The 15,935-nt window shown below is 48.7% G+C and overlaps 1 protein-coding gene across 1 annotated transcript in view; it reads left to right on the top strand.

The window, feature by feature from the left end:
- The window catches only part of ARHGAP22 (Rho GTPase activating protein 22), a 206,032-nt gene that overhangs the window by 141,385 nt on the left and 48,712 nt on the right, over positions 1-15,935 (top strand). The window contains exon 4 of the mRNA XM_077822828.1: positions 6,434-6,562. Coding sequence (XP_077678954.1) covers positions 6,434-6,562 — 129 coding nt within the window. The remainder of the gene's footprint in view (positions 1-6,433; positions 6,563-15,935) is intronic.

Genomic DNA, 15,935 nt, shown 5'->3' with positions numbered 1-15,935 from the left:
ACCTTGATTATCACTACAAAAGGTTTTTTTTCTCTCCTGCTGGTAATAGCTCACCTTAGCTGATCACTCTTGTTACAGTGTGTATGGTAACACTCATTGTTTCATGTTCTCTGTGTATATAAATCTCCCCACTGTATTTTCCACTGAATGCATCCGATGAAGTGAGCTGTAGCTCATGAAAGCTTATGCTCAAATAAATGTGTTCGTCTCTAAGGTGCCACAAGTCCTCCTTTTCTTTTTGCGAATACAGACTAACACGGCTGCTACTCTGAAACCTTAAAATATTAGGTTTTAAAATATTTAAAATAAAATATGTCATTAAAATATTACTCCGTCTGTTTGCTCAAACATAGGCATTAAGGTGCATGCAGTTCCAGGCATGCACACACATGCAGAGCTAGGTGTGCACAAACACACGGGTGTGCAAATACACACAGACACATTCTAGGCCGGGACAGGCAAAGCTTAGTGGATATAAAAGGAATGTAGCTGCCTCTTCATCCCAACCTTGAACTCTACCTGACCCCAAAGTTTTACTGAGCTGCAGAAGTGTTCTTCTAACGCCCCTTTATTTTCCATTTCCATGTACAGTGGGCCCAATCCTGTTCCCACTGCAGTTCTTGCTGTTGATTTCAGTGGCGGCAGGGTTGGGCTGTGTACCTTCACAATAATGGGCGGACTCCACCTTTCTAATGCTGGCTCACAAGAGAACTGCTTGGGAAAGCCAAGCTCATTGTGGGTGCATGGCAGGTGAAGTCTTGTTGCGGTGGTTGGAAAGTGGATGAGGAATGACTCCAGGTGTATGAATCTGTTCTTGTGAGTATCCCTTGTGGGAATTAGCTCTGTGAAGAGAGACACCCAGTGGAGCTGCGGCTGTAGCTAGCTTGGAACAGGAGCACAGAGCAGGGCAGTTCTGATAGGGGGTGATGGCAGACTTGTGCTTTGTTCTGTAGTTCCTAGTGAATTTATATCTCCAGAGCTCTGAAACCAGCAGTAAAGAGGAACAATGGTCCAGGGAGAAGAAAGAAGGATGGTCCAATGGTTAGCTTGCTGGCCTGTGACTCAGGGTTCATGTCCCTGGTTCTACCACATACTCTCTGTGTGACCTTGGGTAAGTCACTTTGTCTGTCTGTGCCCCAAGTCCCATCTGTATAATGGGGTGATAGCCCTGCCCCGCCACATAGGGGAATGTGAGGTTAGATACAGTAAAGACTGAGGTGCCCAGGTACTGTGGTGATGAGGGCTGTATATATACTAATAGATAGATCTACTGAACAGTGCAGCACTGGCAATGTTAGAGAAAGCTTCCCCTCCATGCAGGCCATGAAGGGACCATCTCTAGGAGTTTGTTCTCCTTGCTGTTCTGTCAAGGGCTTCTGTATTGAAATGGCAATAAGGGGGCCAGTTCACCCCAGTTGCAGGCATGGCTTTGTGAGGTGTTGTGGATATCCACTTGCTGACAAAAGCTTTGAGGTCACCAGCCAGCTGCTGAGAGCACTGCTAGCTAGGATCACTCTGTTACCTAGAGATGAAAGGCTCCATATCCCATTACCAGTGCTCCTGGGGCATCCAGTCCCTTAAGGTAATGGGGCTCTAACTGAGGGAGTGGGTGTTGTACATGATTAGTGCATTTATGGCTATTTACACAGTGACTGCTGACCTTTACCAGGATACACAGAAGCAATGAGTCTGTAGACTCCCCAGGCAGGGCTGGGAAAGCATTCATGTCTGGTGACATCTGCAGATCAAGCCAATGTATCCTGTTGTGGACTCAAGCGCCCTGGTGGAAAGCTTCTATCTAAGGTACATCTGTGACCCCCATTAGTGCAGTATCTGGAGCACCTCACGCTCATTAATGGATTTATCTTCACAAAACCCCTGGGAGATAAGGCAGGGCTATCATCCCCATTGTAGGCACAAAGCCACCAAAGATGGTGTCTAAGGTCACACGGAAAATTGAACCCAGGACTTCCAAATCCTAGGCTAGTGCCCTAACCACTGGACAGTGCTTCCTTTTCTTCCCCTCTGTAAGTGCAGGCAAGACCACCCCATCACCCACCCCCATGGAGCTGCCCACGCTCCCAGACTGTTTGTAACAGGATTTTTTATAAATCTAGTAGTGAAAATGACTCTTAGCCAAAGCGCTGGGAATGCCTGCTGTGGTAAACGCTGGCCCAAGCTAAGGAGAGATGGCTGTGTGTGCACAAGGGCCAGTCGTATTTGGACAGGAGATTGATTAAGGATGTTATGAGAAGTTCTGTTAAGGTGGGGATGGGAGTTGTCTATGTTTACCTGTGTCTAACAGGGTATTTTCTCCCCCTACATGAGGCAATGCAGTCAGCACCCTGTTCATTCCTCACAGTAAGAAGTAATGGCTGTACACAGTCACCTTAAAGTTTCCACTGAGGGGTGTAGACAGCTCAGGGCTAGACTATTCTAACTACTATGGGCTTGAATTTGTGCCTTGAGTATTGCAGCTGAACATTAGTTTATATTAGCAATGGACCCTTTCCACAAAGTACAGATTCCAGTCTAGAGCCAAATGAGGACTTTTTGATAAGCGTTTTCAGTTCAGCCTGTTATAGAGAGAGAGGAGGCTTGAGCTCAATATCTGGATCCAAACTTCATATAGCTATAATGAGCAGAACCGGACATCGCCAGACAAAGAAGTTTGAATGTCAGATCCTAATCAGAGTTTTCCCAAAGACCCCGGGGTGTTTGGATTCATATCATTATAAAGATAGCTTGGAGCTACAAACTTTGATCTGAAACCCCAGAACCAGATCCATTTTTGGCTCAGGACCAGGAAAAGGAGCAGCCGTGAATTTCAGGCTAGGATCTAGATTTCAAAAGTTTGTGGGGTTCTAGCTTTGTGGGTTTGAATCTTGCTAACATCTCTAGTTTCTGTGAATTCCAAGCCTTCCAAAAGCTGATGCATATTACAACAAAATAAGGAGACATGCCCTTTGCTGGACAAGTAGTGAGGTATAATTGTCAGGGGAACCCGCTAACCTGTCCTGCTCGCTGCCTCTAGGCTGCAGTGAGAAGAGCCAGCAGTGAGTGGGAAGAAAAGGAACATGTCCAAAATGTCATTACAGAAAAGTCCCCTTTAGATAGGGCAGCAGGTGCTCCACTGCCCTGCATGAGCCTTAAACTAACATGTCCTCTTCTAAGAACCGTTTCTGAAGCACACTCTATTTTTCTGTCTTGTGTGCAGCTATAATTACTCTGCCCATCCCCATGTGACTAGTGATGATGGGTTTTCCCGCAAACAGCTGTAGGTTCACAACCATGCTCCTATTTAAAGTACCCCTAGGAACTTTTGCTTACTTCACAATTGAGCTCCCAATTAGAGTAAATTTATAGGCCCAGTTATCACAACAGGGGATTGTAGCCTGATCCTCCTGAATCCAAGAATAGGCTCCATGACAGTTGCCCAAGCAAGCCAAGACCCTTGAAAATGAAGCTCCCTTTCTAAAAATGTCTACTCTGTTGGGGGAAGCTGGGTTACTCTGCCAGCAAATAGCCCCTGCTGGGAGACCAGGCCATTTACAAGACACCTCCCGGCCTCTTTTCTGATGACTGGGGTGAGAAGCCAAGCCCTGAGCTTCTGCTTTTATGTGCACTGTGGGCTGCGAGAGGCCACCTAGTAGGGATCTGCACTCCAGCAGGGAATCTGGCCAAGGTAACCCATTGATTCCCCCAGAAGAGAGCCTGGAAATTGGGCTGGGAGCGACATTCTCTGAGGTCGTTGTCAGGTGGGGTGTGAGAGTGAGGCCTGTGGACTCTGCTGTAGCCCTGGTGCTAATGGAGGAGTCGGGCTACACGAGGACCTCCTCATCCTTTGGTTTTCTGCTCTGGTGGGTGTGTGTATGAGGGAGAGGGCATCCTTGAGGCCCCCCTGCATCCAAGCATGGTGATGTAGAGCCTCCTCCTTCAGAGCCAAGGCGGCAGGCAGCAGCAGCTTTGGCTTCTGTTCCTGAACTCTGGTCTCCTTTTGTAACCTGCGAGGCTCCCAGTTACCATGGTGATGGGTACGGGGTCAGTGCTTTGAGTAATAGTCGGGCACGAGCACTAAGGTAGGGACGTGGGCTCCCAGAAGGTCAGCAGGAAAAGGGCAGGTGGATTGTCTAGTCTGTCATCTGTGGTGGGAGGGGACAGGGTGGGTTACTCAGAAAGCAAGCGACTGAAGGGAAATAAGAAGTGGCTTGTCGCAGGGCGAGCTGTCCTTTTACGAGGGTCGGGGCTCAGCTGCACCTTTGCCATGGTTAGCTTATCTCCCTGGGTGGAGGGTGTGAGTGTTGAGGTCATCTGACTAAACCAGGCTGGGTGGGGGGTGGGATTGAGAGAACAGAGGGGGAATCCCTGACCTGACCTATATAAAGAGCGGGAGGACAGGTGGGGAGCTGGGAAGAAGCAGGGCAGGTAGAGACTGTGGCATCAGATAGATCAGTTCTGACTGTCAGAAGGCAGCAAGCAGGGGGCATAAAAACCAGAGCTGTATCTGGGCTTGGTGCCTGATTCTCCCCTCTAATAGGAATCCTAGTTCATAAATTGTACAGGACGTAAATCATCTGAAAAATCCACACTGTGAAGCTGGCTAGGAGGCTGGTGTGAGAAGGGTCAGACCTGCATGTTGGGAGGGGAACCCAGGCTTTCATTTCTCCTACAGTATCTACACTGCCATGCTGCCTTATTCTATGTGCTAAAATTCCATCGGCTTCTTGGTTCAAGTTAATTCCTTTTTAGAAAACAACGAAACCCTAGGAGCTTGGATTCATGCAGCCCCTTTCGTTTTGCAAATCAGTGCCCGGCCTGTGAGTTTGTTTAAGCTAAGCAACAATTAATAGTGAGAACAAACATTTCCTTGGCTTACAGGCAGCTTGTAGCCCTTCCAGCACACTCCCTTCCCCAGATTAACTAGGATTTAGTAGGTGTAAATTCTGTTTATATTAAGGTAATTCCATAGAAACCAGCGCATACCATTGTCCCTATTCTTATCTCTGAATTCCATGAACAAGCAATCTCGGCAGCTCAGCTCAGGGCGACAGTTCCTGCTTTTTCAATAGACCTAATATTCCAGAGACAAGTGAGTACGGAGGTGGCAGTGACAGAATAATAAAGACACTGTCCACGTAACAAAGTCAAAGGCAGTCTCTGTAGAAGGGGGAAACTGCAAGCCATTAGTGACAGCTTTTGGGTTGGCCAGTCTCTTCATCCCCTAGGTAGAAGTTGCTCCAGTACATCTATTGTGTGTCCTCATGTGGGCTCTCACTGGAGTGTATCCAAGTCTGGGGCATGAGATGGGGGGAGGGGAAGATTCCCACTGACTGCAGTGGGCGTTGCATTGGGCCTTGTGTACTGCAGCGGAGAGGAAAATTGTAATGGGAGAATGGGCATGGATGGTGGTACTCTGAGCATCCCTGGGTGAACAGCATACAGGGCAGGCTGTGTGTATTTGATGTCCTGGCCAATAGCTTTTCTGGGGTGTCACCAGTCAATCCTGTACGAAGCAGAGGTAGGCCTGGATCTGAATTCCAAATTGGACCCCATCCTCTGAATTTCAGACAGGAGAGTAAGGTTCAAATCTTAAGCTCCCTAAAATGCTGGTTCTGGGGTGGATCCAAAACCAGAAGGGATGGGAATGCGGGGGTGGCACTCTTCCAGCTCCAGGTTCAGAAGTGGCTCCAGATGTTGAAAATCTCATGAGAACAGCTGGTCTTGTGAGATTTCTGCTGCTCAAGATGTTAAAATCTCATAATCTCTCTGGCTCCTTGATGACCGCTCCAGAGGTTCCAAGGGCCATCCAGACTAAGCCTGAGCTCTATATCTGGTTCAGCTCAAAGCTGGAGTCTAGATTTGATCTGGATCTTCCTGGACATGGCAGGTTCTGAATTCTGCCCGTACTCTCATCATGCAGCATGTCTAGCTTTCTGATCTGCTCCAGTGATGATCTTGATTGTTAAATCTATCACTGGGGTAATCGTAGCCAGATGCCCACACCTTGATTCCTCTCTCTTGCAGCATGTGACTTCTACAACTAGATTGTCCAGCCCCGTCTTCCCTCTGGCGCCCCAAGGGCACTGAATCACACTAAAGAGGATGGAGCCAACCCTCTCCATACCTCAGCACAGATGGGTATAGCTGGCCGCTGGCAGGAGGGCTGGGCTGCACTGTCCTTAGGATAATGCAGATTACACCTATCCCCTTGCATGTTGGTGAGCCTAGTGGCACGTTCTGCCAGCAGCACCCACTGGGACACTGGCTTCACGCCAGGCCACGGACATGTGCCCTATGTGATCCTGTACATCAGTGCAAAGTGGGCACCAAGCGAACCCAGCAAGGCTAGCTTGGGCGAGGCCTGTGGTGGTTTTAGAGACAAGGGTTCACTCCTGGGCTGGACGCTAACTGAGGTGTGTGTTTTGTTTTGCAGGTGGTGCGGGGGACCGAGAAAAGATGCCTGTCAATCATGAAGCCTTCCTGCTCATGGCTAATTCCCAGAACGAGATGGAAGATTGGGTGAAAGCCATCCGGCGGGTCATATGGGCTCCCTTTGGTGGAGGTATTGCACATAGCTCACATGCACATAAATTAAAACTGTTGCCTCAAGGTAAAACATATTCTTGTGATACTAGGGTACATGTAGCACTGTAAAATAACTGCAATGCCTAGCTAAACTCTCCTCTTCCTGAAGCTTTGTAAAGCGCAATTTGGGGGTGGGGGTGAACGCACATTTCTCCTCCTCGGCAGTATGTAAAACTGCCCCCACCAAAGAAGCTGATTGGTGGAAGAAATAACATTGTATTATTATTATTATTTTAACTCATTGTTTACAGCTATTTTTATTCCCTAGTCCCTGACTCCACCTCCTGTTTCCTTTTTTTGCTGAGAAGGAGGGTGTCCAGTCACCTCCATTCTCCACCACTGGGCCAGATGCCCATTTCCAAACTCTCAGGACATCTGAAAGGCAGGGTCACCTTCCACTTGACAAAGATAGGGCCCGATCCTGCAGTCTGCGTGCAAGTGAAACTCCCATTGACTTCAGTGGGTGTCTTTGTCTATGTAAGAACTGCAGGGTCAGACCCAGGACCCACCTGAGAGGGTCATCAGTGTTGCCGACTCCTGTGATTTTTATCTCCAGTCTCACGATTTTGATGTTTTACCTAAATCCCCTGCTCCTGGAGCCCTGTGATTACACAAGACATTTTAATGCTGAGATTAAGTTTCTGGCCGTCCTGGCTGTGGGGAAAAGCTTGAGAACGTGACCCCTGTCTAGCCAGAAGGCTCAGTCATCACAAGGCCAATACAAAACCCAACTTTTTTTTAATCTCATGATTTTTACGCCTATCTGCTGAATTTGGCGGGGACTGACTCATGATTTGGAATGCCCAGATTTGGCTGTATTGAGGAATGTCGGGAGGCAGCGGTAGTCTCACAGTAATGTCTCCCTTCCTCTGAGGCCCTGCCTACCCTAGGCAGAAGCATCCAGATCCTCAAGGGTATTTAGGTGCCTAACTTCCATCACCATCAATGGGATTTAGGCACCTAAATACCTCTGACAAGCTAGGCCAAAGGCCTTGCTGCCTATCTGACTGTGGTCTTTGCTTGCGGTATCTGTACAGTGCTTTGTAAAACCCCTGGGATAGCTTTTGTACCATGGGCATAAGTGTCCATCGCAATATCTAGGACAAGGCCTCTGCCCCAGTTTGGTTGGATGTAATCTAATCTGCAGTGGGGTCCCCACAAGCAAGAGGATGCACTGATTCAGTTGCTCCTCCTAAGCCCAGTACGCAGTGCCATGCCCACATTTTCAGTTTACCCCAAAGATGCTTCCTCCAGGGGTGTCAGGAATCCCAAAATGCATCGGTGCAACCACAGCTAGAGATTGTGCTTTTGATGGAGCCTTCGTAGGTCTGTTAGAGACCACTTTAGCTGGCCCACACAGCAAACACTGCAAGGAAAACTGAGACAAGCAGCAGTTCAGTGCAGGAGATGTCTCTGTGACAGTGTCCTCCTCCAGGGCAGATGGTGTCAGTTTTCCTGCTGTCGTGTGTTTGGGTATTTTTATTGTCAACATGACCAAGGACTTATGACTCTCTTGAAGTAATGTTAGGCTGACTTCTACAGTTAAGGGTAAATCCACTGGCTCTGGACTCAGCATTGCCAACCCTAAGGAATCCAAAAATCTGCATTTAGGCCCAAAAAGCTCAAAATTGACTTCAAAATCAAGAGGTTTTTTAAATACATTTTTGGGTATTTTTGCTTGGCTTTCTGGTTTCTGAGCCTCTGAGGTGCACGCAAGCTTCCAAGCTTTTCTCTGCAACCATGAGGGCTAGAAACTTGTGGGGGGGGGGGTTTAAGAATTAAATCTGATGCTATCCCATAATCCCATGACTCCAGGATCTGGAGATTTAGGGGAAAAACAGCTATAATCAGACTGAGAATAAATCATGAGAGGTGGCAACGCTGTAGACTAGGAGCAGGATAATAAAGAAGGAAAGGCAGTGTGGTTCCTCTGTCACTGTTTTCAGACACACTGGGCCCAACCCAGCTACCAGGGATGTCAGTGAGAGCTAGATTAGGCCCTGTAATAATATTAATATCTAGCTCTCATCATCAGTAGATCTCAAAGTATGTTACAAAGGAGGTCAGTATCCCTATCTTATTGTATAGATGAGGAAATGGAGGCACAGAGCAGGGAAGTGGCTTGCTCAGGGTTACCCAATAGGCCAACAGCAGAGCCAAGACTAGAACCCAGGACTCCTGAGCCCCATTGCACTGCCCTATTCACTAGGTCAGAGAGCCATTACAATGTAATTGCCAAGCAGTTGGGAAAAAAAATTCTGGTCATTTCACTTCAGCTCATTGACCAGTATTAATTGTAAATAATGCCTAACCCCATTCTGGCTGTCATACCTGCCTGTTTTATCTAAGTCTCTTTTCCTTTCCCTAGTATTTATAGCATGCCAATCACCAGGAGATCTAGTTGCTACATTCATTTCTGAAGTATTTATCAGGCTTTGAGGAAATGACCAAATTCACACACACCCCTTTGCCTGGAATCAGAGCAGGGCTCTTTGTATGTGGTATTTCAGCCTAGCTCACTGCATGGGAAGGCTGTAAACAAAGCTGGTCTCTTTGTGTTTTAACCGAATAATTTTAACTCCAAGTCTTATCTGTCGACACGTTTTAATATTTGAAACTAGGGAGGAAAAAATCAGGCTTTATTATTATTATTATGTAAATATCCAGCCCTGGAGAAGGTTGATAGGATGTGAAAATGAATTATGCCAAGATAAAAGGGGCGGCTTAGCCACATGCTTTCATCTTTGTGGATGTATTGAAGAAAGTCCTCAATCAAAGAGGATGGGGGACATGTCGGTGCGGGCACACGAACCGGCACAGCCTTTCAAAAAAGAATCTGAAAACATCCCAAAGCTGCTGAGAATCCCACCTCATTAATTGGAGACCGGTGCAGACTTAAATGCCACACAGAGTTTATGCTTTGAAACAACTTTTAAATTCGGCCTTAAAATAAAATCCTTGGGCTCCTGAGCCTGTTGGAGAAGGCTGGCTTGTTTAGGGCCTATGTGGTTTCTAACAGGTTCCCCTGTGTCTAGTCAGTTGCAGCCAGAACAGAGGTTTTTGGGAGCTCAGCTTTAGAAAGGAGCTGTGTGCATTGGGATTGTTTGTGGCTGGTTTTTATTTTAAAGAGCAGACATTTAAAATGAATGGATACAGCTGGGCTGTGACATGTTATCCAGGCTTCATTAAAACTCCAGCTGACCCTGCCTCACTCTCTCAGGAACAAATCTCGTTTGCACCACTGATGTTCATGGAGTTACTCTGCATTTATGCCCCGTAGCCAAGAGCAGAATCTGCCCGTTGTGGGGCACCTGTGTGTGGCTCCATGACAGACATGCAAGTCAGACCCACAAATGCTGCTTCATGCCTCCCCTTCTTGCCACAAGGGGTGCCCTTCTCTTTAAATGGAGAGTTGCCTCCAGTCCCCACAGTCCTGCTGTTTTTTCCCTATTCTCCCTTACAGCGTGTTTGCAGCAGCACTGCAGAATGGTGCAGTGTGGTCTAGTGGTTACAGCACAGACCGGCGATGCAGGGTACCACAGACTTGCTGCACAATGCTGCGTTTTGCTGCACCTTCCAGCATCCACCAAAGCAGCTGTGTGATGCTGCTTTGGCGGAGGGGAAGGGTGAGGTTTTCGCTTCAGTGGGCATGGTAATGTTTGCTCATTCCAGTAAAAGCCAGTGAGTATTGGCTGCTTTAAGCAGGGCCTGGCTGGTTGTTCACTTCCCCCGGGGTTCTTGTTCCTTCATTGTCTCACCTAATGAAACCCCGCTCAGGTTGGCTGAGGGATTGAAGCTAGGGCATGTGCTTCTGAAAGCATGAGCCTCTGTTGCCTGAAAACCCGGGCATGGGAGCTGTGAGGCTGCAGCTAATGCGTAGACCTCTCTGCTGGATCAGTGCTAGCTTGGCAGAGATCCAGACTGCGTTAGGCTGGGCTACACAGTTATGTATTTCCTTTCTTTTCTCTTCCTCCTGATCTCTCTGGACATGGGTGGCTCCCTGCTCCCCTTTCTCTCTTCCCCCTCATTCCCCCTGTTCAGTCTGCGACGCAATGCCTGCCCTTCTCTGCCCCCGGCAGCCCAGCTTATCCCCCACCCCTGAGCCTGGCAAGGTCTGGCTAGCTTAGATAGCATCTCATCTCCACGCTAGGCCTTTCTGCTGCCACTCCTGCCTCCTGGTCTCCTCCCCCAGCCCCCAAGTACACAGATCTCCCTGCTCTGGGGCTGTTGCCATGGCCATAGCTAGCATCAGACCACCAGGGGCAGGAGTGTGCTTGCCTCAAGCAGAATGAGCCAGCCCTGCTTTAAGAACTTGTCTACACCAGGAAATTGACAGGAGTAGCTCCGGGTTTGCCGTCTGTTCTGCAATGCAGCACTTTATTCCAGGGTAATTAGCGTGCTCATTCTGAAAAAGAGCGTCCACCCAAGGAGCTGTTCCAGTCAGTTGCCCCATGTAGACAAACCCTAATTCGCTGAGACCCTCCGCTCAGCACAGGGGAACCTTGGATCCAGATCCTCTAATCTGGGATCTGTCCTGGGAAATGCAGGAATTCCCAGAAACGGTGAGGCAGCTGAGTGACCTGCCTGGAGCACCTGGGTCCCTGTGTCTGTGCCCTCACTGCTGACTCAGGGATCGCCCCACCCAGGCTGAATTAATGACTCTGCCTTGCATGGAAGTTGCTGTATGAAGGCAAAACACGGTTATTCTGGAGTGCCAGATATCCCCATCAGACTCACATGCCCACTGGGAAGCTGGGCAGTTTAGTGGCTAGGACACTGCGCTCGGATTTGGGGAGGGTTCAGATCCTAGATTAGCCCTAGATTCAGTGTGATTTGGGGTAAATCATTTAAACTGTCTTGTGCCTATGTTTTCCTTGTGTACAATGGGGATTTCCCTGTGGGACTGTTGTGAGCACAGAGTCCATTCAGGATTGTGGGTGCACACAGTACTGTAGCAATATGGGCCAGGTAGATGGCTCCTCTTATCTTCACAATGCCGAGTGTAATTACACAGCTGAGATGCTGCCCTGGAACGAAGTGGAGGCCAGACTCCTCTAGCGTTGTTCCATCCATGTCTCTGTTGTGCAGGCACCGCATGTGCCATGTTTTCCTTCCTTCACATGGGGCAGGGAAGGGTGCACTGGGGGGTGGGCTAGAACCTGGTTTGCTCCCTGAGCAGCTGCTGGGTGTTTGCCTTGCCTCCCGTGTGTGGTGTTATCTCTGCACAGAGATACAACTGGAGCCTGGCTAGTTTTATCACTGTTTGTTCTTCCAACCCAGAGTCAGTGTTGTCTGGTGGTGGGAGACAGACTCAGGCAATGGAAGAGGAATAGAGGAGGGGTCTGTCTTAAGGGAATGGATGAATTCAGAAAGATCCACCTGGGACAAGTGGAAGGACAAAGTATCTGTGAGGAGGTTATGATCTGCTTAACCCCAGTCAATATTTGCAGCAGCAGAAGTCAGGATCTCCTCTTACAGATAGAGAAACTGAGGCACGGGACTGGGAGAAGACTGAGTCCGGTATGGGGCCAAGCTATCTGCACCTCTCCCCCCCCAAACACAGCAGTCTGTTCCGCATCTTCTTTGCCTCTCAAGTCTGCCCCTGGAATACAATGAGACCTGATTTACCTAATATCTAAGGTACCCCTATGGGCTCATTGTCATAGTGTCTGGGCACCTCACCATGTATTTGTCTTCACAACACTCCTGTGAGGCAGGGCACGACTATTATCCCCATTGTACAGATGGGGAAACTGAGGCACAAAGAGGCCAAGTGACTTGCCCAACATCACACAGGCTGTCTGTGATGGAGCAGGCCTAGATCTCTGGCTAGCACCCTCACCATGGGGCTGTCCTTCCCTTTGGCTACTGTCTCTGATCTGTACTAGAGAAGAGATAAAGATGGACCTATTAATCAGATCCTGCATAGACTTCAGACTTGCAGAAAGCATGAGCCCTGGATCTGACCCTGCGCTGGTCCACTGCAGAGGAGGTTACCGCTGCTGGAACAGGGCATATAGACTCTTACAAGGCAAAGACTATGCCTGGAGTGAACAGCAATGGGATTTGTGTTCCTAAGTGACCTAGGGGGCTTCCACAGCCCTGACTCCTAGAGCAGTGGTTCTCAAACTGGGGGTTGTGACCCCTCAGAGGGTTGCAAGGTGGTTACATGGGGGTCGTGGGCCTTCAGCTCTGTGGGCAGACAGCCCTGAGCCCCCATTACATTAAATTACTCTCCTGTTTTTAATTTATAAGGGGGGGGGGTCACACTCAAAGGCTTGGTGTGTGAAAAGGGTCACCAATACAAAAAGTTTGAAAACCAGTGCCCTTGAGTTTACTGTCTAGAGATGAACCAGAGCTGTTCCATTTCTCAGGGCTTCATGAGAAACTCCTAGGTTTCTGCCATGTGGGGTTCACTCCCTCCACACATTTGACTTTTAAGCTTCCAGAAAACAATTGACCAAGGGCTGGGGTGGATTCTCCATCACTGGCCATTTTTAAATTAAGATGGGACGTTTTTTCTAAAACATCTGCTCTAGGAATTAATTCAGGGAAGTTCTCTGGCCTGTGCTACCCAGGAGCTTAGACTTGGTGGTCAAAGTGGACCCTTCTGGCTTTATAGTCTGTAAAGCTATGACTTTGCAACTCCGCGGAAACACCCAAGCTTTGCCTGGCTCCAGATAGAGATGTGTGACAGCCCAGGAATATGGAAGGTTCAGAGCAGCGCCCAGCGGTGTGGGGCACCATGTGAAGTGTGTTAGCACCACTCCAACCAGGGAGGGACACGCGCCCCCAGAACCTTGGAGCTGAAAGCTGTGGGCAAGGCTAGTGTTCGTGCTGCTGCAGAGAGTGGAGACAATGAGCCAGATCCCTCAGGTGCTGTAAATTGGACTAGCTCTATGGCTTCCACCAGCTGGGGGCCTGGCTCATTGTCTCTTAGCTTGTGAGGTCATGGGCACCAGGGGCCAAGAATGGTGTCTGCTGGGCAATATAGTAGCTTCCTTATATATAGTGGCAGGTATAGTCACAGTGCAGCACGTAAGTCCTTAGGGCCCATGAAAGGACAAGGGCTTGTACTGTGTTAGAGGGTGTGCTGGACTAGCCCACAAACCACAAGCTCCCTCTATTGGCTAGAAGTAGTAGTACCCTGTTTCTGTGCCACACAGCCTCTTCTGCACTACTAGAGTGCTAGTAAATTATTAATATGACAGTAGCTCCTGATATCGGAGTGTTCTCACAAGATGTCTGAATGCATATATGTAAATAAGGTGCCAATAGATGGCACTCAAGAATGTGTAGCATAGTTCCTGGATTTTGTGGGACCAATAATACTTTTTGTGTCCTGCAAAGAGGTTCCTCTTTACATGGAGCTCTCAGCAGCAGCCAAAGGCCTCAGGCCCCATTGTGCAGGGTGGACACAGAAATCACAATCCCTTCCTTGAAGATAGTCTGACTGCAGCACGTTTTTTTCCCAAAAGAGCCCCTATTGCATTACAAATTCTCATCAACAGGCTCGTATGTGTATGTGCACCTCAGCCCTCTACTGGAGACCATCAGAACTGCTCATGTCTGTTTCATATGCCCTGTACTGCTGATGGTGATTCTCCTCTAGATCAAGTATGAGGGAGCCTGTGTTCGTCAGAAGACTGATCTGAATTCCATTCCTGTTTGCCATAGTGTGCCACCACCAAGTGATAACGGTGAAATCTTAGATGGCCACGGATTTGTTACATTAGATTTTTTAATGTTAGCAGGGCAGTGCCTGGGGGCTGACTCAGAAGGGGAAGTGCCCCCTGACTGAGTCACTCATATTACTTCCTGCCACACTCTTGGTTTCCCGCACAGGCCTCCTCTGCGAGCACTGGCCATGTTTGTGCGAGGTTTATGAAAGCTGACAGGCTCAAAGCCCTCCTGGCTCTCAGAGCAGGCCATGGCAGTGGGTGATTAATAGGCCAAATATGTACCTGTGGTGTTTCTCAGCTTGCAGGCAAGTTTTTTAATATCTCTGTGTTGTTTCTTTGAATGTTGCGAGAATCTGTATTAAAGGAGAAAGGTAGCTAGCTGCCTGTAGGCAGCAGATTTAACCCTTTGTAGGACCCTCCAATCTCTTCAGCTACTCTGGGACCCTCATAAGTACTGGAAGCTCCCTCCTCCCCCCAGTAGTAGGCCTTCAGCTTTACAGTCCCCACCCACCTGCTATCTTTTGGGCTGCGGGCCGTGGCCCACTCCGTCCTGAGCCTCTGCTGAGACGGCTCAGAAAAGTTTTAATTTATTTAAACAGAATTCCTCATGTCCTGGTTCAAGAATGCCTGAATGCCACAAAACAGGGCAGCTTCCCTGCTCTTTCCATCCCCACGATGTTTTAATAAACTTCTGAACCTTCCAGTGCTTTTCCAGCTCCTCTGAGGTTCTTCCTTGCTTGCCGCTAAGGGCTCTGGCTGGAATCCAGCTGTTGCCCTAGGGGTGAAAGCCACTGCGTATCTCTGTGTTGTAACATTCCTGACCCATGCAGGCTCATTGTCCACTGGGATTTAAGCTCCAGGAAGTTGTCCTCCTTTTTCCTGATTCCCAGGTTAATGCTGGATCACCTGGCCAGGTGGAGGAGATACAGGAACTGCAGCAGGCAGCTCACCTGTGTACAGGAGTTTCAGGGGGAGCAGCAATGGGCCTGTTACTGATCTCATTTTGATTTAACTTTACCAATTCTAGGCAAATTGAGCGTGTCAGACCTGAGACAAGATTTGTTCCTGCCTCATTAGTAAATGCCATCTGAATAAGAACCTGTGCCGCTTTGTTGTTATTAAAATAGCAAGCAGAGGCCCTATTGGGCTCTGTATACCCCTAGTGAGAGGTCACACTCAAAACAGACCAGACAGATAAAGGGTAGGAAGAAGACCCAAGGCACAGAGAGTCTACCTAAAGTCATACAGCAGGTCTGTGATTAGAACCCAGGTCTGACTCCCAGGCCAGTACTTTAGCCAGAAGACCAGCCTTCCTCCTGATTCCTGGACTCCTCCTCTGGCCCTGTTATGCCCCAGACTGCAGCAGGGGACAGGGGGCACAGTGCTAACTGTGTGTGTTCTCTTCCCCACTACCACATCCCACCCTGCGGGGGAATAGACAAGGACACTGACTGAGCCTGGGGTCAGTTCTCATTTTCAGCATCAAGCTGGACACTGCTGTTCAGTCAGGACATGTGGTTTCTCAGTGCAGGTCGGTAGCTTCCCCATGAGCAGTGAGTGATTCGACTTCGCTTGTCCCAGTTTCAGAGAATAGGATTTTTCCTAGCTGGACAGACAGGGATGCAGTGGAGTTAGTTGCCCACAAATATCTTTAGCAGAAGGCAAGCT

Source organism: Eretmochelys imbricata, chromosome 7 (assembly GCF_965152235.1).
Source record: "Eretmochelys imbricata isolate rEreImb1 chromosome 7, rEreImb1.hap1, whole genome shotgun sequence".
In the NCBI taxonomy this organism is placed as follows: domain Eukaryota; kingdom Metazoa; phylum Chordata; order Testudines; family Cheloniidae; genus Eretmochelys; species Eretmochelys imbricata.
The sequence above is the reverse complement of the archived record's forward strand: the minus strand, read 5'-3'. Positions and strand labels throughout refer to the sequence as shown.